At 39.7% G+C, this 24253-nt stretch overlaps 1 protein-coding gene across 1 annotated transcript in view; it reads right to left on the bottom strand.

Moving 5' to 3' along the window:
• The window catches only part of LOC126212705 (zinc finger protein 239-like), a 125946-nt gene that overhangs the window by 77600 nt on the left and 24093 nt on the right, over positions 1–24253 (bottom strand). The window contains exons 2-3 of the mRNA XM_049940119.1: positions 22433–22516; positions 16926–17012 (exon numbers count right to left, since the gene is read on the bottom strand). Coding sequence (XP_049796076.1) covers positions 16926–17012; positions 22433–22516 — 171 coding nt within the window. The remainder of the gene's footprint in view (positions 1–16925; positions 17013–22432; positions 22517–24253) is intronic.

Below are 24253 nucleotides of genomic sequence, written 5' to 3'. Positions count from 1 at the left end.
AACTGTGGTATCATGTTGAAGCTGCATGAGCAGCTGTACCTGTACACGCCATCCAAGCTCTGTTTGACTCAATGCCCAGGCGTATCAAGGCTGTTATTAAGGCCAGAGGTGATTGTTCTGCGTACTGATTTTGCAGGATCTATGCACCCAAATTGCGTGAAAATGTAATTACATGTCAGTTCTAGTATAATATATTTGTCCAATGAATATCCACTTATCATCTGCATTTCTTCTTGGTGTAGCAATTTTAATGGCCAGTAGTGTACATTGTCACAAACCCCACAAATCTAGATTCTACATGTTCAGCCAGCTGGCCAAATGGGGTCCAACAGTGATGGCCCTTTTACACTCTTTCAGACACTGATAACTTTGTCTTGCACAAGCACGGGATAGGTTCCAGAAGGCCTGACCTCAAATACAAGCGTGAAGGTTAAAATGCCACGGAGGGGAGCTAGCGACATCTGTCAGTAGATGTGCACACGAGTTGCACTCGTGCTGCAATGGGTAAAATCGAATATCGTGAAGTGATTAAGTTCCTGACAAAAGAAGGGCTTGGTATATAATATGGACGCCTTGTTTGAATAGTGGCACACCTAGTTTTGTTCATTTTCAAAGTCCACTTGGACGGTGTTTATGGTGATGCTTCCCCTCGTACTCCACAGTGAAGGAATAGTCTAAACAGTTTCATCTGGGGAAACAGAGCATTACTGGCGATCCACGTGTCAGTCAAACTGTCAAATCGGGACTGAGGAAACCATTGCTATTGTTGAAAATGAAGTTCTGAGTGAGATGCGGTTGGAATCCGAGAAAACTGCAGCAGGGATATGGTTGTCTAAAACAACCATTTTCCAGATAATGCACGATCATTTGCACACAAAAAAGGTCGGAGCAAGACGGGTGCTCAAACTTCTCTCTGCAGTGCGTGACTATTTGCACCAAGTTTTTGGAGCTGTGCTGTGGCAACCAGAAAGAAGTACTAGAATCCATTGTCACATGGGATGAAACTACGATTCTTTATTATGATCCTCTGTTCAAAAGAGAATCTCTCTAATGGTATATACTAGGTGAAGCTCCACTGAGAAAGGCAAAGGTCACTCTGCTTACAAAGAAGGCCATGGCAACCATCTTCTGGTTCTGGAATTTCAGAGGAATTCTCTTAGTTGATTTTAAAGAAAGGAATTCCACTGTGAACGCATAAAACTACCTGCACAAATTACGCGACTCCATCAAACTACAGACGCGAGGAAGGTTGTCACAATGTGTTCGTCTTCTCCGTGACAATGTGCCAGTGCACATAGCGGTAATTGTGAAGGCTGCAGTAAAGGAATGTTGCTTCCAGGAGACTGACTACCCACCCTACAGTCCAGATCTTGCCCCAAGTAACTACCATCTCTTATCCAAATTGAAGAAAGATCATGGAGAAAGGAAATTTGATGATGAAGTGAAACTGATGTAATGGGACATTTTCTACATCTACATCGACATGATTACTCTGCAATTGACATTTAAGTGCTTGGCAGAGGGTTCATCGAACCACAATCATACTATCTCCCTACCATTCAACTCCCGAACAGCACACGGCAAAAACGAACACCTAAACCTTTCTGTTCGAGCTCTGATTTCTCTTATTTTATTTTGATGATCATTCCTACCTATGTAGGTTGGGCTCAACAAAATATTTTCGCAATCGGAAGAGAAAGTTCATGACTGAAATTTCGTAAATAGATCTCGCCGCGACGAAAAAGTCTTTGCTTTAATGACTTCCATCCCAACTCGCGTATCATATCTGCCACACTCTCTCCCCTATTACGTGATAATACAAAACGAGCTGCCCTTTTTTGCTCCCTTTTGATGTCCTCCGTCAATCCCACCTGGTAAGGACCCCACACCGCGCAGCAATATTCTAACAGAGGACGAACGAGTGTACTGTAAGCTGCCTCTTTAGTGGACTTGTTGCATCTTCTAAGTGTCCTGCCAATGAAACGCAACCTTTGGCTCGCCTTCCCCACAATATTATCTATGTGGTCTTTCCAACTGAAGTTGTTCGTAATTTTAACATCCAGGTACTTAGTTCAATTGACAGCCTTGAGAATTGTACTATTTATCGAGTAATCGAATTCCAATGGATTTCTTTTGGAACTCATGTGGATCACCTCATACTTTTCGTTATTTAGCGTCAACTGCCACCTGCCACACCACACAGCAATCTTTTCTAAATCGCTTTGCAACTGATACTGGTCTTCGGATGACCTTACTATACGGTAAATTACAGCATCATCTGCGAACAACCTAAGAGAACTGCTCAGATTGTCACCCAGGTCATTTATATAGATCAGGAACAGCAGAGGTCTCAGGAGGCTTCCCTGGGGAACACCTGATATCACTTCAGTTTTACTCGACGATTTGCCGTCTATTACTACGAACTGTGACCTTCCTGACGGGAAATCACGAATCCAGTCACACAACTGAGACGATACCCCATAGTCCTGCAGCTTGATTAGAAGTCGCTTGTGAGGAACGGTGTCAAAAGATTTCCGGAAATCTAGAAATACGGAATCAACTTGAGATCCCCTGTCGATAGCGGCCATTACTTCGTGTGAATAAAGAGCTAGCTGCATTGCACGAGAACGTTTTCTGAAACCGTGCTGATTACGTATCAATAGATCGTTCCCTTCGAGGTGATTCATAATGTTTGAATACAGTATATGCTCCAAAACCCTACTGCAAACCGACGTCAATGATATAGGTCTGTAGTTCGATGGATTACTCCTACTACCCTTCTTAAACACTGGTGCGAACTACGCAATTTTCCAATCTGTAGGTACAGATCTATCGGTGAGCGAGCGGTTGTATATGATTGCTAAGTAGGGAGCTATTGTATCAGCGTAATCTGAAAGGAACCTAATCGGTATACAATCTGGACCTGAAGACTTGCCCGTATCAAGCGATTTGAGTTGCTTCGCAACCCCTAAGGTATCTACTTCTAAGAAACTCATGCTAGCAGCTGTTCGTGTTTCAAATTCTGGTATATTCCATTCGTCTTCCCTGGTGAAGGAATTTCGGAAAACTGCGTTCAATAATTCCGCTTTAGCAGCACAGTCGTCGGTAACAGTACAGCGAAGGTATTGACTGCGTCTTGCGGCTTGTGTACTTTGCACACGACCAGAATTTCTTCGGATTTTGTACCACATTTCGAGACAATGTTTCGTTGTGGAACCTATTAAAGGCATCTCGCATTGAAGTCTGTGCCAAATTTCACGCATCTGTAAATTTTAGCCAATCTTCGGGATTTGATGATAAAGAATCAGGTTATTTTTGAAAGGCGTAGAGCTGTTAATTCAGAGCTGTGAGAAGTGTACTGAAATGAAGGTTGATTACATTGAAAAATAACTTCTGGAACACATCTCATATGTAGCATCTTCATACCCTTCACAGTGACCACTCAACAGTTGTAGCTGTTCACGCTCCTTACATACACTAACAGACCTGCTATTAACACTAAACACAAACAATGCCAATGTTCTCTGGGGCCCCAGAGAACTGCTAACATCTGACCATCTCTTCTGCGTGCTCCACTTCTGTTGTCAGGAGTGTAGTATGCACCATCAATATCTCAACGGTCTGGAAGATTTCTACTATCAATGATCTTTCTGCCCTGCTCATTCGTGACAGCATTATGTGTTGCAGCTGAGAGGGCAGAATGTGGCTTTGTACTGGTAGTCATTGTGTACGAATTGATTTGATAACACTAAAAATCATCCTCATGGCATTACTTAGCTGGATGTCCATTTTTTTGCCGAGTGGGCCACTTACAAGGGGAGGCCGCCAATTGTGAAATTCGGATTTGATTCATACTGCGCATAACAAAAGCTCATGACCAGAGGTGTCATGTGGCAAAGCACCAAGATGCACTGCTCAGCCGTTGTCGAGAAAATCGACAGTTAAAAGACACCGTTGCGGTGAAATACTCTCTACGATTTATAACTTCCTACAGCGTCGTAGCACAGCGGTAAGCGCATGGGTTCGTAATCCGAAGGTCGCTGGATCGAATTTCGAGCCATGCTACCTTTTTTTTTTTAATATTTGATTTTTGTAATTCATATATATATATATATATCGTGGGGTCTCTACTCTAATTCGAACGTTTGACTTACACTATACGTATTCATTTCAGAATATTGTTTCTACGTCTTCCATTAACTACACGTGTAAACGTTATGAAGACAATTAATAACATTTGTGAAATACAACTTTGTTTGCAGAAAACATAATCATGTTCGAAGTCGCCAGTTTTTCCACGACAAACGACTTTCAACAACTTATTATATGCATAATTGTTGCAATATATATATATATATATATATATATATATATATATATATATATATATATATATATATATATATGTGTGTGTGTGTGTGTGTGTGTGAATTACAAAAAACAAATACTAAAAAAAAAAAGTTAAATGGCGCGAGATTCGATCCGGCGACATTCTGATTACGATCCCGAGCGCTTACCGCTGCGCCACGACGCTGTAGGAAGTAATATATCGTAGAGAGTATTTCACCGCAACGGTTTCTTTTAACTGTCGATTTTCTCGACAACAGCTGAGAAGTGCATCTTGGTGCTTTGCCACATTACACCTCTGGCCATGAGATTTTATTATGTGCAGTATGAATCGAATCTGAATTTCACAATTGGCGGCCTCCCCTTGTTAGCCAAACTGGGGAAGAATATTTGGCAATTGAGAAGACGAGACTAGAGGCAGATGAACGCTGGGTGGGTGTCGATGCTCCGCATTTCACGACCGTAGCAGAAAGCTACACGTGCACTCTGGATAAAGCTAAATGAACTCTGAGACACTGGTGGCATATAATCTTGACCATAAAACATATTCTACATATCTCAAAACAAGAAGCAAACACTCTGACTCAGCCAATGACAAATGACACTCCAATAATCCTTGAATGCAAGCTACTGCCACTGCCTCACAGTGTGGAGCCTTAAGCTCCAGTTACTACGGACCAGTAAAATTCGAATTTTGTGATAAATGTGAAATAGATGCGAATTCTGCCTCAAAATGTGAAAACGCGAAATTACCTAAATATATTTCCCAGCGAATTGTATCCAGAGGCACTATTCTATCAGAAATAGTTTGAAAGAGCTTTATTTTCAGCATATTGATATCTAAAATGTAACCAGTTTTCAGTACTTGGTATTGTACAGCATCTGGTGAAGCCCAATTTGGACAGATAATGTGTGTCAGAACCTGCTTGCAAAATAAAAAGTGCACAAATGGAATGACCTATAAACGCACTTGATGTTTCGGTGTTGTGCCAATGTGGGCAGTTAAGTAGGTTATCTGAGATACACACCACATAATGCAACATAGTATTCAGCCGTGGGATCTAGAATTTTATAACAACTGCATACCTACATCTACATCCAAATGGATACTCTGCAAATCACATTTAAGTGCCTGGCAGAGGGTTCATCGAACCACCCTTCACACTTCTCTATTATTCCAATCTTGTATAGCACGCAGAACGAATGATCACCTATATCTTTCCGTACGAGCTCTGATTTCCCTTATTTTATTGTGCTGATCGTTCCTCCCTATGTAGGTCGGTGTCAGTAAATATTTTCGCATTCGGAGGTGATTGGAATTTCATGAGAAGATTTCGTCACAACAGAAAACGCCTTTCTTTTAATGATGTCCAGCTCAAATCCTGTATCATTTCTGTGACACTCTCTCCCATATTTCACAATAATACGAAACGTGCTGCCTTCTTTAAACTTTTTCAATGTACTCCATCAGTCCTATCTCATAAGGGTCCCACACTGTGCAGCAGTATTCTAAAAGAGGATGGTCAAGCATAGTGTAGGCAGTCTCCTTAGTAGGTCTGTTACATTTTCTAAGAGTCCTGCCAATAAAACGCAGTCTGTGATTAGCCTTCCCCACAACATTTTCTGTGTTCCTTCCAATTTAAGTTGTTCGTAATTGTAATACCTAGGTATTCAGGTGAATTTCCAGCTTTTAGATTAGACTGATTTATCGTGTAACCGAAGTTTAACGCGTTCCTTTTACCATTCACGTGGATGATGTCATACTTTTCTTTATTTAGAGTCAACTGCCACTTTTCGCACCATTCAGATATCTTTCCTAAATCGTTTCGCAGTTTGTTTTGATCTTCTGATGACTTTATTAGTGGATAAACGACAGCATTATATGCTAACAACCAAAGACAGCTGCTCAGATTGTCTACCAAATCGTTTATATAGGTAAGGAACAACAAAGGGCCTATAACACTACCTTGGGGAACACCAGAAATCACTTCTGTTTTGCATGATGACTTTCTGTCAGTTACTACGAACTGTGACCTCTCTGACAGGAAATCACAAATCCAGTCACATAACTGAGACGATATGCCATAAGCATGCAATTTCGCTACAAGTCGCTTGTGTGGTACAGTGCCAAAAGCCTTCCGGAAATCAATAAAGTACGGAATCGATCTGAAATCCCTTGTCAAAAGCATTCAACACTTCATGTGAATAAAGAGCTAGTTGTGTTTTACAGGAACGATGTTTTCAAAACCCTTGTTGACTGTGTGTCAATAGACCATTTCCTTCGAGGTAATTCATAATGTTCGAACACAATATATGTTCCAAAATCCTGCTGCATTATCGACGTTAACGATATGAGCCTATAATTTAGTGGATTACTTGTACTACCTTTCTTGAATACTGGTGTGATCTGCGCAACTTTCCCGTCTTTGGGTACAGATCTTTCGCCGAGCGAATGGTTGTATATGATTGTTAAGTATGGGGCTAATGCATCAGCATACTCCGAAAGGAACCTAATTGGTATACAGTCTGGACCAGAAGACTTGCTTTTATTAAGTGATTTAAGTTGCTTCACTACTCCGAGGACATTTACTTGTATGTTACTCATGTCAGCAGCTGTTCTCAATTTGAATTCTGGAATATTTACTTCGTCTTCTTTTGTGAAGGCATTTCGGAAGGCTGTATTTAGTAACGCTGCTTTGGCAGCATTGTCTCCGATAGCATCTCCATTTCTATTGCGCAGAGAAGGCATTGATTGTTTCTTGCCGCTAACAACTTCACATACGACTAGAATCTCTTTGGATTTTCTCCCAGGTTTCGAGACAAAGTTTTGTTGTGGAGAGTGTTATAAGCATCTAACATTGAAGTCCGCACTAAATTTCGAGCTTCTGTAAAAGTTCGCCAATCTTGGGGATTTTATGTCTGTTTAAATTTGGCATATTTGTTTCGTTGTTTCTGCAACAGTGTTCTAACCCGTTTTGTGTACCGAGGAGGATCAGCCCCGGCATTTGTTAGTTTATTTGGTATAAACCTCTCAATTGCTGCTGATACTATTTCTTTGAATTTAAGCCACATCTGGTCTAGTCTTATTAGCTAAAGTTCAAAAGTTGGTACAATACACACACTTAATGTGGCAAATTAGATGGCAGATGATTTTAACGGTGATTGCATCGAATAGCGGTTGGGCCTGAACTACCTCATTAACAATACCCTGCCAACCTCAAGAAGCAGTTATGTGGTGACGGTTCGCAAATGCTTTTTTTTGTTTTCTTTTTCTTATTCTGAAATGAGTGATGTGATTAAATCTGGCCCATCATGGATTTTGATTATGGCCCTTACAACACCAGAAGAGATTAGTGATCCCAGTGACAAGGTGTCAGTACTGCTTTCTGCTCTTGCAGAACACAGGTGTAGCCGGCTGACCTACCCGAGAGAAACAGGGCCTGTTTCCCCACAATGCTTCTTTCCTCTATACACCGTCTGCACTCTGCACTGTAGTGATTGGAAAACAAAATCTGTCGCATTTTTTTCACTGTGCCTTTAAGTTCTTCTCCTAAAATTCGAATACAGTTGCGGTACTTTCGGTTCTACTTCTGTGCTAAGTGCCTCGTCAGTTCTACCTCTAGTGTTGTAAAGCATGGGGTCGCACAGCTACTAGAGTGCATGCCACATAACGTGACAGGTGATATCTCGATACGCAGAAGCACGTATACTTCGTGTGACGTGCCAGCCGATAGCAGTCAGTCGGCCGACGTGTGCGCTCGAGTTCATTTTGTATTGTGTGGAGTGAGTTTATGACTGGTTTTAGCATTCTGCATAGCATCCTTCAGAAATCATGTGAGGTGAATTCTTCAGCTATTTCAAACATAAATGGTTTTCCTATGGAAAAGTCAAAGTGCTCAATGGAGCATTTATTCAGCCAAGTAATGCACAAAATGTTCAGTGCACAGCAGTGGAATTTATAATTGTGCTTGTCAGTAATATTCTGCTGCTGCAATTTAAGCTGTGCTCTTAAGATCCTGCCCAACTGCGCCCACGGAAAAAACAGCAAAAAATTTTTGATGACCAATATTGTATATGAAAGCTCATCTTTTCTTGTAGGTACACTTTATGTATATTAATTAAAATGATTAATTTTTTTATTTGTGTGTTTGTGCTTATTAATAGTGATGTTCCCACCTGCTGACTACATCACATGTCCTATGCTCTGAATATCTGCTGTCATTGGCTGACAAGGTCATGTGGCATGGGCTGTGATTGGCTGACAAAAGTGCATCACAATCTCTATTTCAGTGCATCAGAAGCTACCGTGCTGCATTTGGTGGAATTCGTATTTATACTTTCATGATACGAAAATATGCAGTGTACATGTTGCTGTGCATCAAAGATATTTTCAAAACATGTTGTTTTTTCTGGGTGTCAATTTCTATAGTGCTGGGAAGTTCTATGCCAGTATCTAAAACCATTACCGTTTGAAGGATTGATAAGTTTTACAGCTCCCATGGAAGCATATTGTCACTTAACATGGAAAGAATGCTCTTTCACCCAGGAAAAGAATATTGTCACTTAACATGGAAAGAATGCTCTTTCACCCAGGAAAAAGTGTATTTCCACCTGGGAAAAAGTATATTTTTAACTGTGACTGGTTTTAGCATTCTGCATAGCATTCTTTCGAAAGTTATTTTGAGGCAGTCCGATCGATGTGAGTGGCAAAAGCAAATCTCACCCAGTATTACAAAAGCAGGTGAGAGAAATAGTGTTGCACATATATCAGTTCTTTAGACAGGATTCAGAAGTGACATCCACATCTGATCACAAAGCGTTTCCCGATGTTGCCAAGTGCCAAGAAAGAACTGCTGAGGCATGCGGCATCAGGTTGAGAACTGTTTGACAGATTGCGAGTGAAGTCAACGCATCTGCTGAAGAGAACAGATCACACTATATGGCAAGTCGACACTGAGAGAGCATTTGACATTACAGCTGGTTCATGAAATACCCACCAGAGGCACTATTTCGTAGTTCACGGTAGATCATAATGAAATGCTGAAGTTTAGTTTAAAGCAGCTTGAAATGATGGCTGCTGCACTTGATGATAAGGAACAGCGAGGAAAAAGAGTGTGTTAGAAAAATGTTAAAAACTCGAGACTGTGAAGGAGAGTTCCACACTCTTTACAAGGAGCTGGAAGAGGAGTCATCACTATGAATACCTCAGAATGTCTAAAGAACAGGTTTTTTTTAACCTGTTATGCAAAATGCAAATAGAAATTACAAAGAGGAATTAAAGAGGCAGGTATCCAGTATCACCATGGCAGAAGCTGATTTTTGCCGAAGGCCATTTTGCTGAACAAAACAAAACAAATATGGAGGTGCTACCTGCTGGCAGCAATAGGGAAATATCACGTGACTCCGTCAATGGCCCGCTGAAACACTGTTCCCGAGAAACCTTGACGCGACACGACTTGACGTGTCGGTAACACTCTGTTGACGGCGTGTGTGAATGCCACAATTTGAACTACAGAGGAGAATCTTTTGAGGTGATAGATGTGACGGCAACATTCCGTCAATTGTGAATCCAACTCTATTGTGCTTCATGCAGGTTCTCCAGAGGATTCATACAAGAAAGTAAATTAATATTTAAAGCATCAAACTCAAAGCATTTGAGTGACTACCACTCTGAAATGTCTTGCTGTCTTCAAGCGGTGGTCTGTACAACAGCTACGTCCGTACCTGGTGCAGAATTCTGTTATTGTCACGGATAATGCGAGTGTTCACTCTGTGCAAATGAATAAGACTCCTACTTCAAACATGAGAAACAATGAAATTATTCCACTGTTGTCATCTGAAGGAATTCCCCACACTGCGTCACAGACCAGGGCAGAGTTACCCGTGCTCATAAATGCCTACAAGTAGAAATACTGCACTCACGACATAGGTGAACCAGTAAGACAGCGTGGTCACCGAGTAATCTTGTAACCACAATATCACTGCCATTACAATTCTACTCACCTAGTATGGGTGCAAATTAAAGTCCATATCACAAAGATAAATAGCATCTTGCAGATTGCTGGTGTTGAAAAACACACATCAAGCAGTGGACAACATAATTATCTCTGCATGGGCAAATTGTGCTAGACATTCAGAAACACTGCAAGAAGAAGATTTTGAAAAGGAAATTGACAGGCGACTCAATGATGGAGCCTTTCCTAATTAATCTTCACAATTCCGATTCGCCTGAATCAGAGAGCAAGGGTGAAGAGGATGTTTCGGGATAACCATATCAGTACTGCTTCGACACGTTGCCATTTACAGTCTTCGGTGAAAATTTTGGGGACCCACCTCACACACACCTTGTGATAGTCCGAATGTTCAGTCAAAATCTTAACAACTGCACTCTTACTGACTTCAGGGATCCATTCACAAGGCTCACAAAGTGTCACATACCGATCTTTGCATACTTCTTTCTCCATTTTTGCAACTGTTTCAGCTGAAACCGATGAATGGCCAGAACACTGTTCATCACAGACATCTGTATGCCCTACTTGAGCTCTCTTACCCACTTTCACAGGTTCTTGAGGTCCACACACAGTGGCCCGTAGACTTCACTTAACACCGCCTTGGCACTCAAAAATGGGTAACTGCACACAACTTGCATCTGGCACAACAAGTGAAGGGGGGCTCCATCACAGTGTAAAAGTGTTCCTCACTGATCCAGCACCTTGGAGACTTTATTTTACAAACATTCCTCATATAATCATCATCATCACCATCATCATTGTTATTGTAATAACTATTATTGTTAGTGGCAGTGGTCAGACACACATCACTCTACCACAAAGTCTTTCAGTTTCTACCAGTTCAGAAGTAAGGAGTCCAGCAATCAAGTGATTTACAAACACTAACCACAGAACAAGTATTTTAAGTGGATTGATTTTAAATGTGGGTGAAGCAAGTGTCACTCGGGAGAAGAGTGGCGTAGAAGGGTCACGTTTTGTAACAAGTGGCTACCCTCAATGTGAACAGTTAGCTTTCTTTTTAGAAAAGGAGTTGTACATATCACGGTGCACTGAGAACTGCTTCATAAAAAATGGTTGTTAGAAATAAGCTGTACCAATTGTTCATAAATTTGGACAACATGGACCAGAGGAGCAACAGCGATCTGGGTTAAAACAACAGTTTAGACCAAAATAAGGCACAGGGTATTTGCAAGCAAGGAAAAAAAATTCCCACATTTTCCCAATTTCACAGTTAAAAATATACTTTTTCCCAGGTGGAAATACACTTTTTCCTGGGTGAAAGAGCATTCTTTCCATGTTAAGTGACAATATTCTTTTCCTGGGTGAAAGAGCATTCTTTCCATGTTAAGTGACAATATGCTTCCATGGGAGCTGTAAAACTTATCAATCCTTCAAACGGTAATGGTTTTAGATACTGGCATAGAACTTCCCAGCACTATAGAAATTGACACCCAGAAAAAACAACATGTTTTGAAAATATCTTTGATGCACAGCAACATGTACACTGCATATTTTCGTATCATGAAAGTATAAATACGAATTCCACCAAATGCAGCACGGTAGCTTCTGATGCACTGAAATAGAGATTGTGATGCACTTTTGTCAGCCAATCACAGCCCATGCCACATGACCTTGTCAGCCAATGACAGCAGATATTCAGAGCATAGGACATGTGATGTAGTCAGCAGGTGGCAACATCACTATTAATAAGCACAAACACACAAATAAAAAAATTAATCATTTTAATTAATATACATAAAGTGTACCTACAAGAAAAGATGAGCTTTCATATACAATATTGGTCATCAAAAAATTTTTGCTGTTTTTTCCGTGGGCGCAGTTGGGCAGGATCTTAAGAGCACAGCTTAAATTGCAGCAGCAGAATATTACTGACAAGCACAATTATAAATTCCACTGCTGTGCACTGAACATTTTGTGCATTACTTGGCTGAATAAATGCTCCATTGAGCACTTTGACTTTTCCATAGGAAAACCATTTATGTTTGAAATAGCTGAAGAATTCACCTCACATGATTTCTGAAGGATAATTATATTTTTTAACATCATTATTGCATTATATGTAAGCTATGAAAGAACTAAAACAAATATGAGAAACTAAGCTTGAAGCTTGGTCTTTTTAACGTGTGTTACTCTTTAAGATATATCAAACACTAATGTGCCAGTAAAATTGTAAATAATGGCTAAAATGGCTGGTTTTCTTGGCCTGAAATTTTTCTAAGTGGCTGGACCTCAAAGTGTTAAGTTTTGAATGAGACTCAAACACTCTGCGATTTAAGACATTCATCGCATATTCACACACGTAACATGATTCAACTTTTGTAAAAGGAAATATACTTCAAAGGTAATGCTTCTCAAACCACATTTCGCAATATTTTCCCGCGACCTATCAGAAACATAAATAGTTAAGTCGACACAATAACTGAAAGCAGTTTGTTGTGACACAGTACTGCATAGACTTCGTCCTAAGCCCCTCGACACATTTTGCTGTCAGCAGATGCCTCTGTGTGCACTGTGTTTTGCTGCCATGTGGCACATTTTCTTTGCAATTTAAGTTTTATCTTGGTTTTACTCCCTCATTTATGTTTTACTGATATAGTATTGTTCTGCAATAGTGGGCTACAGCACAATTCTTTGTTAGAGTATCGGTTCTTCAGTCAAATAACAAAAATTTGACTGAAAACTAAATTGAGAAAAATTTCCAGAATTCTAAAAAAGTCCCAGTTTTTTCCAGATTAAAAAATTCCTGAGCTTTTACCAGTTGTGTTTGGGTGTTTGCACCCTGTAATATTTCATTGATGGCCAGTTTAGACTTCGCGTACAAGTCTTCTTCAAAAAATGAGCATCATCTGACTGTTTCTTGTGGCTCATCGGATACTCACGCAGCAACACGATTGTGAACTGCTCACTGCCTGCACCAATTTAAGATCATGAATGAAATTACAATGAAATCCAGACCTTTAGCTGCTTACAGGCGTTCATAAATATCGACAGGGACAGTTGAAAATGTGCTGACCAGAGCTCAAACTCGGGATCTCCTGCTTACATGGCAGATGCTCTATCTGGCTGAGTCATCGAGGGCACAGAGGATAGTGTGACTGCAAGGGCTTACCTCTATATGACATGTTCAAAAGAATAGATACCGTCTTCATGTAGATAAGGCTTACCGGACAATGATCTTCTTCAATACGGATGCACTCACAATGCCCGAACTCTTAAGGGAATCGGTAGATTGACTGCCACAAGTAATGAGTACAGTGGGCAGGGGCACTAAAAATCTAGTGTGTGGACAATACATTGGAAATGTGGGTCTCACGGGGAGTGTGCCAGTTGGATAGAGCATCTGCCATGCAAGCAGGAGATCCCAGATTCGAGTCGTGGTCGGGGCACATATTTTCTACTGTCCCCATTGATATTTATCAACACCTGTAAGCACCTAAAGTTTTGGGTTTCATTATAATTTCACTCTTCGAGAGCTGAAATATCACCAAGGGTATCTGTTCTTTCGGACATGTCCGAAAGAACAGATTCCATCTTCACACATAATTTACGATCATGTTGCTGCACGAGTGACCGAGCAGCTGACAGCAACAGCCAGATGGTGTTCATTTTAGAAAGAAGACTGCTACGTGAAGTTGAAACAGGTCATTAATTAAATATTATTGCAATCTACATTGCTCTTTTAACACAGAAGTATCAATTGTGTCACAGACTCATTAGTTTGTGGTTCAATAAAATGTCTACAGAAACTAAAAATCATTTATCTTTCATTATTTTGAAAGTAAAAGTGCTCATAATTGGTGATGTTGTTGGGATAACACTGGAACACACAGGGATTGTCTGCTGTGGAGTCCTACATTCATTAATGTGCGCTGGACAGTGTGCTCCAAACACTCTTGTGCCTGGACCACCTTTTTTGTTCTCTAACACCAGACCTGCCTCACATCACTGCCTATCCCGCTTTATAGAGTACCGTATTTACTCGAATCTAAGCTGCACTCGATTCTAAGCCGCACCTGAAAAATAAGACTCGAAATCAAGGAAAAAAAATTTTCCCGAATCTAAGCCGCACCTGAAATTTGAGATTCGAAATTCAAGGGGAGAGAAAAGTTTTAGGCCGCACCTCCAAATCGAAACAAAGTTGGTTCATTGTAATATGAGACACAATTTAGGTCGAATGAATGACGATACAGCTACAGTAGTTTGGTTCGAGTCGTGAGCTTAGCGGTTAAGCTTCACCAGGTAGCCATTGCTATGTGTCAGGCGCTCCGTCCGTATTTATAGGGGTACCCTTCCTTTTCCATGTGCTTCGTCTGGTTTGAATTGATTGCTTAATTTTCTTTGATCTGATAAGTGCTGTTCTCTTTGTTATAGGTGTTTACGTCACTCTAAGCTGAAGATGCATTGTTTGTCGCATTCTGATGATGAGTGTTTACGGCCTGTCGCCGCTCGCGGCATGGCTTGCTTTTCTGCATGCTACCGCCGCTTACAATTAAAACGAGAGTTTAGCAAAAATTTTTCTCTGTTTGAAAATCTTTGCAGACGCCTCTTTAGTACATTACATTCTGCACAGAAATTAGTCATCTTAGATTGAAAAATCTAGTCAATTGCCGTGCTTCCATTCTGACTGTATCACTATTACACTTAAGAATAATATGAATATAAACATGACATGATATGTATATTCTTCCGCGTTTGCTGTTGTCTCACTCTAGTTTTGTAGTTTATTAGGCAGACAGAATTTAAATGAGATATCAGCAAACACGAAAGAACACATGGCAAAATGTTTATATTCGTACTATTGTTATGGTGAAGAGAATACTGCACGTGATTCACAATTCATAAAAGTTCCTATTAGCAACCATCTCTTCTCACAGGTAGGAAAAAATTCAGAACGTAGAGTTGGCCATATTGACAAACATCCCTAACAGTCTTGCCAGTCGGATTTTCATAGTACATTGAAACACTGCAACATTCGAAGATGAACGATACAGAATTTGTATTTACTTCGATGGATAATGTACGAAAATGCAGTGGTCGAAACTCGGGACGGAGGAAAAAAACTCGTCTTCCACCTTCTTTTTAATTTATTTACTGATGCAGAGGCTTTGGCGCCAGTATTTATCTTTGTGCCTGCAAAGCATGCCTGTGTAGCGCTACATATATTCGACGGCAGAAGTTAGTTGTGGCGGCACCTACCAACATTTTTCAGAACTTCCACTTACTTTGCAGTCGATTCTAAGCCGCAGGCAGTTGTTTGGATTACAAAAAACGGAAAAAAAGTGCGGCTTAGATTCGAGTAAATATGGCAGGCGAGCCTCCAAACTCTGTATTCTGTGATGATGTGTTGATGTTTGACACTGTTGCCTACCTGTGGCTTCACCACCCTTTGACCACATCCCATACATTCTCATGACAGTAGCACGTGAACAGCCAACCAGCTTCATTGCTTATGAATGCTCATTCCCAGGCACTGGGACATAACAATGTGCCGAGGATCAAAGTTGCTTACATCAAAGAATTCTCCCCTTTTTGCCTGTATAATATCCAAAATGATTCTCATTCTTCCCTGCTCTGGTAATATACTCTTCTCAGCATGTCACATGTCCACTACGTAATCAGCCAACATTCAATCTCGGGTGGCAGTCATCATAATGTTTCGACTCAGCAGTACATAATTTACGATCATGTTGCTGCACGAGTGACAGAGCAGCTGACAGCAGCAGCCAGATGGTGCTCATTTTAGAAAGAAGGCTGCTACGTATAAGTAATGAAACACTTTTTTTTCTCGACCAATTTTGGTTGAAAAACTGCACGATTTGTTGTGGGGTATCGGGGATTAAGGAAAGGCAAACCTACGTTTCTAGCATTTGTAGACTTAGAGAAAGCTTTTGACAATGTTGACTGGAATACTCTCTTTCATATTCTGAAGGTGGCAGAGATAAAATACAGGGAGCGAAAGGCTATTTACAATTTGTACAGAAACCAGATGGCAGTTATATAAGAGTCGAGGGACATGAAAGGGAAGCAGTGGTTGGGAAGGGAGTAAGACAGGGTTGTAGCCTCTCCCCGGTGTTGTTCAATCTGTATATTGAGCAAGCAGTGAAGGAAACAAAAGAAAAATTCAGAGTAGGTATTAAAATCCATGGAGAAGAAATAAAAACTTTGAGGTTCGCCGATGACAATGTAATTCTGTCAGAGACAGCAAAGGACTTGGAAGAGCAGTTGAACGGAATGGATAGTGTCTTGAAAGGAGGATATAAGATGAACATCAACAAAAGCAAAACGAGGATAATGGAATATAGTCGAATTAAGTCGGGTGATGCTGAGGGAGTTAGATTAGGAAATGAGACACTTAAAGTAGTAGGCCTAAAGGAGTTTTGCTAGTTGGAGAGCAAAATAACTGATGATGGTCGAAGTAGAGAGGATATAAAATGTAGACTGGCAATGGCAAGGAAAGCAGTTCTGAAGAAGAGGAATTTGTTAACATCGAGTATAGATTTAAGTGTCCAGGAAGTCGTTTCTCAAAGTATTTGTATGTTCACTCACCGGCTCCTTCTTAGGTACCAGCAGGGGTGCTGGACAGCACACCCTCTCCGCTTCCAGTATGGCATCCAGCTGTGCGTTCACGGAATTCTGATAACAGAAACAATCAGTTAGTTTATGGCACCTCATTTGGTATGCAAACTACAAAAATAGCTCCACAATCAATACTTCACTTTGCAGCGGAGTGTGCACTGATATGAAACTTCCTGGCAGATAAAAACTACGTGGTGGAATGAGACTCGAACTTGGGAACTTCATCTCTCGGCGGCAAGTGCTCTACCGACTGAGCTACCCGAGCACACCTCACGACCTGTCCTCACAGCTTTACTTCTGCCAGTACCTCATCTCCTACCTTCCAAACTTCACCGAAGGTACCCTGCGAAGGTAGGAGGTGAGGTACTGGCAGAAGTAAAGCTGTGAGGATGGGTTGTGAGTTGTCCTCTGGTAGCTCAGTTGGTAGAGCACTTGCCCGCAAAAGGTAAAAGTCCCAAGTTTGCGTCTCGGTCTGACGCACAGTTTTAATTTGCCAGGAAGCTACAAAGGAGATATATCTTCATGGCATTTACATCTACATCCATACTCTGTAAACCACTGTGAAGTACATGGCAATGGGTATGTCCGATTGTACCAGATATTAGGGTTTCCTTCTCATTCCACTCATGTATGGAGCATGGGAAGAATGATTCTTTGAATGCCTCTGTGCATGCGGTAATTATTCTAATCTTCTCCTCACGATCCCTATGTGAGCAATAAGTAGGGTTGTAGTATACTCGTAAGGTCATCATTTAAACCCAGTTCTCGAAACTTTGTTAGTATAATTCCTCGGGACAGTTTACGTCTATCTTCAAGAGTCTGCCAGTTTAGTCTCTTCAGTACCACAATAAGTCTCTCCCACAGGTAAAACAAACTTGTGATGATTCATGCTGCCCCTTGCTGTACACATTCAGTATCCCATTACTGATTCCGGGTATGGGTCCCACGCACTTGAGCAGCATTCTAAATTGGGCCACAGAAGTGATTTCTAAGCAACCTCCTTTGTAGACTGGTTGCACTTCCCCCAGTATTTTAACAATAAACCGAAGTCTACCACCTGCCTTACGCAAGACTGAACCTACATGATCATTCCATTACATATCCCTACAAAGTGTTACACTCTGTTTGCCAATTCCACTGTGATTCATTGTTATTATAGTCATAGGATACTACATTTTTTTCATTTTGTGAAGTGCACAGTTGTACATTTCTGAAGAATTTAAGCAAGTTGCCAACCTCTGCAAACTTTGAAATCTTATCACGATCTGATTGAATATTTATGCAGCTCCTTTCACACAGTACTTCATTATAGATAACTGCATCATCTGCAGAAAGATTCTCTGCTAAGTCATTAATACACAACATGAACAACAAGGATGCCAACACACTTCCCTGGGCATTTGAAAGTTACAAAGAAAACATACACAGGTGCCCCACAACCCAAAAGTTTGCACATTTCAACATCCAAATTTTGAAAAATTTGCAAAAGGGGAAAATCTACCTTTAGTCACAAACTGTGAGTTTTTCTGAAAAGCACGCTGTGTTTAAGCCCTGAAGTCCCATCTTTAGATGTTTAATATCATTACTTTTACACGGTAGTTCCTACTGGTCCTATTACAAGAATACAGTTACAGTTTTTGAATATTTCTTTTGTATGCTGTTTTGTAGGCAGTAACTGTGTGTAACGCGTTTATGATGATTATCGATTAGATCAGCTTTTTTATATATCTTTCTTATTTATTGCTACCAGTTCCGAGCATGGATCACTTTCAGCCATTTTTAGGGCTCCATAACTCTATCGGTAAAAATGAAACCCTTAAAGTATCACTTTGTCGTCCATCTGGCTGGCTGACTGTCTCTTCTCGGGAACAAGTATTGTATCAAATTTAAATTTATTTCATCTATTAAGGTATATGGTACCTTGCTGATGTACAAACGTGAAGCTTCTAAGCCAATGCAATCAAAAGATACAGTGATTTATGTCACATATTTTGATACTTACAAACACACTCATCAAGACCTACATGGTACGAGTGTGGTTTGAAATGTTCTCAGAACCGAACAGAAAAAAGGTACTTACGTCACTGAAACTTTTTTTATTTTTCAATGTAGCCTACTTGTAGATTAATGCACTTGGTCCAACGATGTTCTAGCGCCTTGATCCCATCTTGAAAATGAGTTTCCTCTAGGCCTGCAAAATAGTTGTCAACTCCGGCTATCAATTCTTCGTTTTAAGTGAATCTTCATCCATCAAGAAAAATTTTCAGTTTTGGTAACAGATGGAAGTCTGACGGAGCCATATCAGGTGAATAAGGTGGGTGTGGCAACAATTCATACTGCAATTCGTGTAATTTTGCCATGGCAATGGCACATTTACGCGGCCGCGCATTGTCTTGATGGAAGATGACTTTCTTCCTTCCTAAACCTGGCCTTTTTTCGCGTATCTTTGTTGCTATTTGTCCAGGAGGTTAGCATAGTATTCTCCAGTAATTATTTACCCAGTAGGGAGATAATCTATAAACAGAATCCCCTTCGTATCCCAGAACACAGATGCCATGAACTTTCGCACCGAAGGAACTATCTTTGCTTTCTTTTGTGGCAGAGAATCAGCATGTTTCCACTGCTTTGACTGTTGTTTGGTCTCTGGGGTATAGGAGTAAACCCAAGTTTCACCTGTCGTCACAAACAAGTCCACAAAAAAATCTTGATCGTTTCTCCTAAAATGGGCAAACACTGTTCCGATATGTCCATTCTCACACGATTTTGATCCAGTGTCAAGAGTCGCAGTACCCATCTTACAGATAATGTTTTCATTTCTAATTCTTCAGTTAAAATGTTGTATACCCTTTCAGATGATATCTGATAAGTGTGAGCAATTTCATGCACTTTCAATCAGCAGTCCTCCGTGACCGTTTTGTGCACTTTTGCAATGATTTCTCAAGTAGTGACACATCTTGCCGACCACTGCACGATCATCATCTAAGCTCTCCCGACCAAATTTAAATTCATTTGACCACTTGGCTACAGTTGAATATGAAGGAGCAGAAACCCCCAATGTATTTTGGAAATCAGCATGAATGATCTTTGCTTTCATATCTTTCTTTACAAAGTGCTTAATCACTGTCTAAATCTCGATTTTTTTCCATCTTCACAAATCACTATGTGGGAACAACAACAGAGCCATGTCACCACCATGGTTCTCTTCCAAGAGCACTGAAGTGGCATGTGTTTACAGACAACAGTCAAATGAATATCACATGAACAATCTGTTGTGCTAGTGCTGACCTCTCGTGGTAATTCCAAGAACTTATCAAACCACTCCTGTACATCCTGTTGGCTTAGAATCATTAACTTTGGCGAGACACAAGGTTTCACTGTACAAGTAAAGGAAAAAAAATCTGAAAATTGTGGATTTGTAATTTTATCACACATAAAAGAAAAACAAAGGAAAAAAGAAAGAAGAAAGGCCATTTGTTATCTGTCTGTCTGTCTGTTTGTCCATCCATCTGTTAAGCCCCCGTTCTCTCAGGAAAGGGTAGACATATCAAGTTCAAATTTGTGTCACATACTGAAGTCTTTGGTCCTTTGGTGATATAAAAAGTCAACGCAATCAAAAGATCAGCCATTTATGTCACAAATTTAGATTCTCGAAAACTCTTGTCATTAAAACTGATACGGTACTTCCAAATGACGTAGAATCGTGAAGATTTCAAAGTACAAGTAAAGATGAAAAAATCAGAAAATTGGTGATTTGTAATTATATCACACGAAAAAAAATTCTTTTATCATTTGTTACCTGTTTTCAAACTTGAACTTAAAACATTCTCAAAAGTTTTGGAATGCCTGGGACCAATACCTCACCAGCATCAATGTCGATAACAGGTAAAAATTGCCAGTAGTCTCAACTCCTGGAATTGGATGCGCTGTTTATATACACAGTAAAGTTTGTACAGAACCCTCAGTGTGAGAATGCTACTCGCTCCTGGCAATTTTTTTATATAATAAAATAAAAGTACATCACCTTTAAAAACTGGCATTTACTATCTCATTGCGTACCGCTTGGAAATTAGTCATGCTCTAAACATGTAGCATAAATGAAAAGTATATGAAAAAGCTGCTCTGATGGACTATTACTACAATGCATTTTATACAGTTTCATTTGGTGACAGAATAACTGTGACTGACACTCGGACTTTGCGACAGTCCCTCTTCAGTGTCCTTCATACTTACAGAATTTGAAGGTCAGTTCCCAGATATCAATTTCCTAAAGCAGTACAACACAATTCTGAAAAAAAGAGGAACAAGGAAAAGAACTCAAAAACCTCACTTCTGGCAATCAGAAGATTTCCAAGCTGTATGAAGTACAAAACATTTGCACTTTATAAAAACTCGGTGGAAACTGAACGCATAATGCGTATTCATGGGATTATTGATTCAGTTCTTGTTAGTAGCAATTTTTTTGCTTTTATTTTATTTATGAACTCTGTATTTATTTCCAAATGGAAATATTAATGAAAAATACTGTAGCATAGTTCTTAATGAAAACAACATTTTATTTTGAATTATTGGTCGCACAAAAGTGGAAAAAAATTAAATAGAAAATAAAATATTTTTTTCTAAAGCTTTAATAAGATTACCGATGTATAAATTGTTAACAATATGACATTTCATATGCCTTTAGCAGATCTTAATTAAGTTTCATCTGAGTAGTATTCTTGCGTAAAAGAGTTACTTTTATTAGGTTGTTCACTCCAATCAACAGAACCTCAGATGCTGGTAAGTATTTAGCATCTATTAATGCCTTAAGGTCATACTGTATGCCACTTGTTGCGCTGAAAGAAATGACTGAAAATCCATACCATGCACCATGCTGGCCAACATGTGAGTATGTAAAAATTTAGCTTGCCCTGGGAAGCCTACACTCACTCCTTCAGCCTTTATCAATACAGCCTGTACAATACAAACAATAAGGGGAGTTATACAACCACTCACTCCAGTTGGGCATTTTTATTTATAAAGTTGGGCTGTATTCTAGTGGAAGTTCTCAACACTACACTGAGGCGAGTTATGATTGTTCATTACAAGTGTTTTGTCAGCATTACTGTTTTGAGTGCTTCAAGTCTCTTTAATTGGTAATTTTTGTGCTAAAAATGAAAGTATGTTCAAAACACTGAAGAATTATGACTGAAGTCGGATTTTTATTCTGATATTTCACACATGTACGAGCCAGTTACTTCAGTGGAAAAGAAATAAGCAACAAATCTTTAGATCTCTGAAACAAGGATTCCTTTTCTGACACAAAAACTAAAATAAATAAAACTGTGTGAAATGAAATGGCTAAGATATACAGAGTCCTCATTCTTTTGCCTCCCCTTTGGTCAAAATTTTTGTGCTCATGAAACAAGTACTACCTACCAGACATTTTTATATAAAAACAATATTTTCCTTCATTTTATAATAACGTATAGAAAACTTACAAGTTCATCTTCTGGTATTGTGATGGTCGTTATGTCTCCATTCTCCAGTTTAAAATTGGACCCCATCTTAGAATTTACGGAACTCTGGAACAAAGAAAACATGGACATTCACTGGGCAATTAAATGTGAGGCATTAATATGTCTCAAGAGGACAAAGTGATATCGCAATCTGTCTGTATCAACATATAACGGGGACACCCATTTCACCATATGTGGACATGTAAGGAATACTGAGGTTAATACAATCATTTATAATGCAGAACATATAAATTCGTTTGTACATTTCCTACTATATATTATTATTATTATTATAAATATCATCAAAACTTTTAAAGTAATGATGTACGCAATGCTCAATTCTAACAGTTTATCTTCCACCCACAATTCTTTATCTCTGTCTCTTTCAGGTACAACATATAAATTCAACTGACGCACAAATATGTAAGGTGGAAAATAATTTTTGTCAGATAGATATAATTTTGTACATCTCTATAGCATGATTAAAATAACTTCTGAGCAAGTGGAAGGGAGCATTGATGCACCACACCTACTTTCTATGTGTGCTTATTAACTGATATCAGTGAAGCATAGTTATGTAATAACTGACAATACTGAGCACATTGCTTATGTTAATTATTTTGTTATTGTTATTCTTATATACAGGATTAATTAGTACAAAGATGAACTGATAACATTTTGCTCCATTTCCATTATCTTATGACAAACCTCCCTATTCAGGGCACACTCCTTGCATACATCATGTCGCTCCATTATTTTGAAGTACAGTCTTTCCAAGGTCACGGTCTGCTGCATCTCCATCTGCCAGGCAGTTTCCATTCAGCAATTTTCGCTGGCCATCCATGATCTGGCATTCTCAACAAATGTGCACACAAGATTAATATCCCATCTATCACTGTTTCATTTATCCTCATTCTGGCTCTCACTATGACAGTTTTTTTTTCTCAATTCTTGATACTCAGGCACATCTTTGTGAATAATCCATTTCAGTCTTCCTTCGAGGTCAGCATATAAAGTCCATAGTTCGACCAAACTTTGTACATAATTTCACCTTTCTGGAACTTTTTGCCACTGAGAATCTCCCCCCCCCCCCACCCCCACCCCACACATCAAACTTCATCATCAGGCATGACATTTAAATTCATTACTTCTTAATTACTTACTGTATTTGCAATACACTTTGTATACAGTATCTAGATATATCACCGAAACTACCTGCAACATCATATCACTGCACAACACACAAATCAGGAGATACGACATCATAAACATTGAGATGTGTGAAAAACTAGCTTTTGGTTAAACTAGAGTGCAAATTACCCAATTTATATTCATCCAGTGTTTCATAATGAGAACACTTATCAATTTGCAATGAACTTTAAGCATAATTTCAACCCTTTCCTAAACTTTTTCTCACTTATATGTTTAAAGGTAAATATTTAACACGTGAACTCATTTGTCAAGAAACTACATGTTAGAAGCTGTTTCATACACAGGAGTTTGATTATTTAGAGTTGGTGGTTTATGGTATTTTCTAGCAGCAAATTGGAAAACTGCTCAATGAGAACTGTAGCTTTCATTTTCTAAAGACAGCCACCTCACTTGTTGGAGCAAATTAGCAGCCCACAGTTTGGGACGAAGCCACGAGCTGGATCAACATGAAGGGCTTTTATCTGGCCACCATCTTCTTCCCTTTCAGTGCAATTCCTCCCCCTCCCCTGCCCTTTTATCAATGTTTGACACACAGATGTCGCCAAGCCATATGGTATCATCGGATGAAATGCTCCTCATGGCATGCAGACA

This window comes from Schistocerca nitens, chromosome 11 (assembly GCF_023898315.1).
Source record: "Schistocerca nitens isolate TAMUIC-IGC-003100 chromosome 11, iqSchNite1.1, whole genome shotgun sequence".
Classification (NCBI taxonomy): domain Eukaryota; kingdom Metazoa; phylum Arthropoda; class Insecta; order Orthoptera; family Acrididae; genus Schistocerca; species Schistocerca nitens.
The sequence above is the reverse complement of the archived record's forward strand: the minus strand, read 5'-3'. Positions and strand labels throughout refer to the sequence as shown.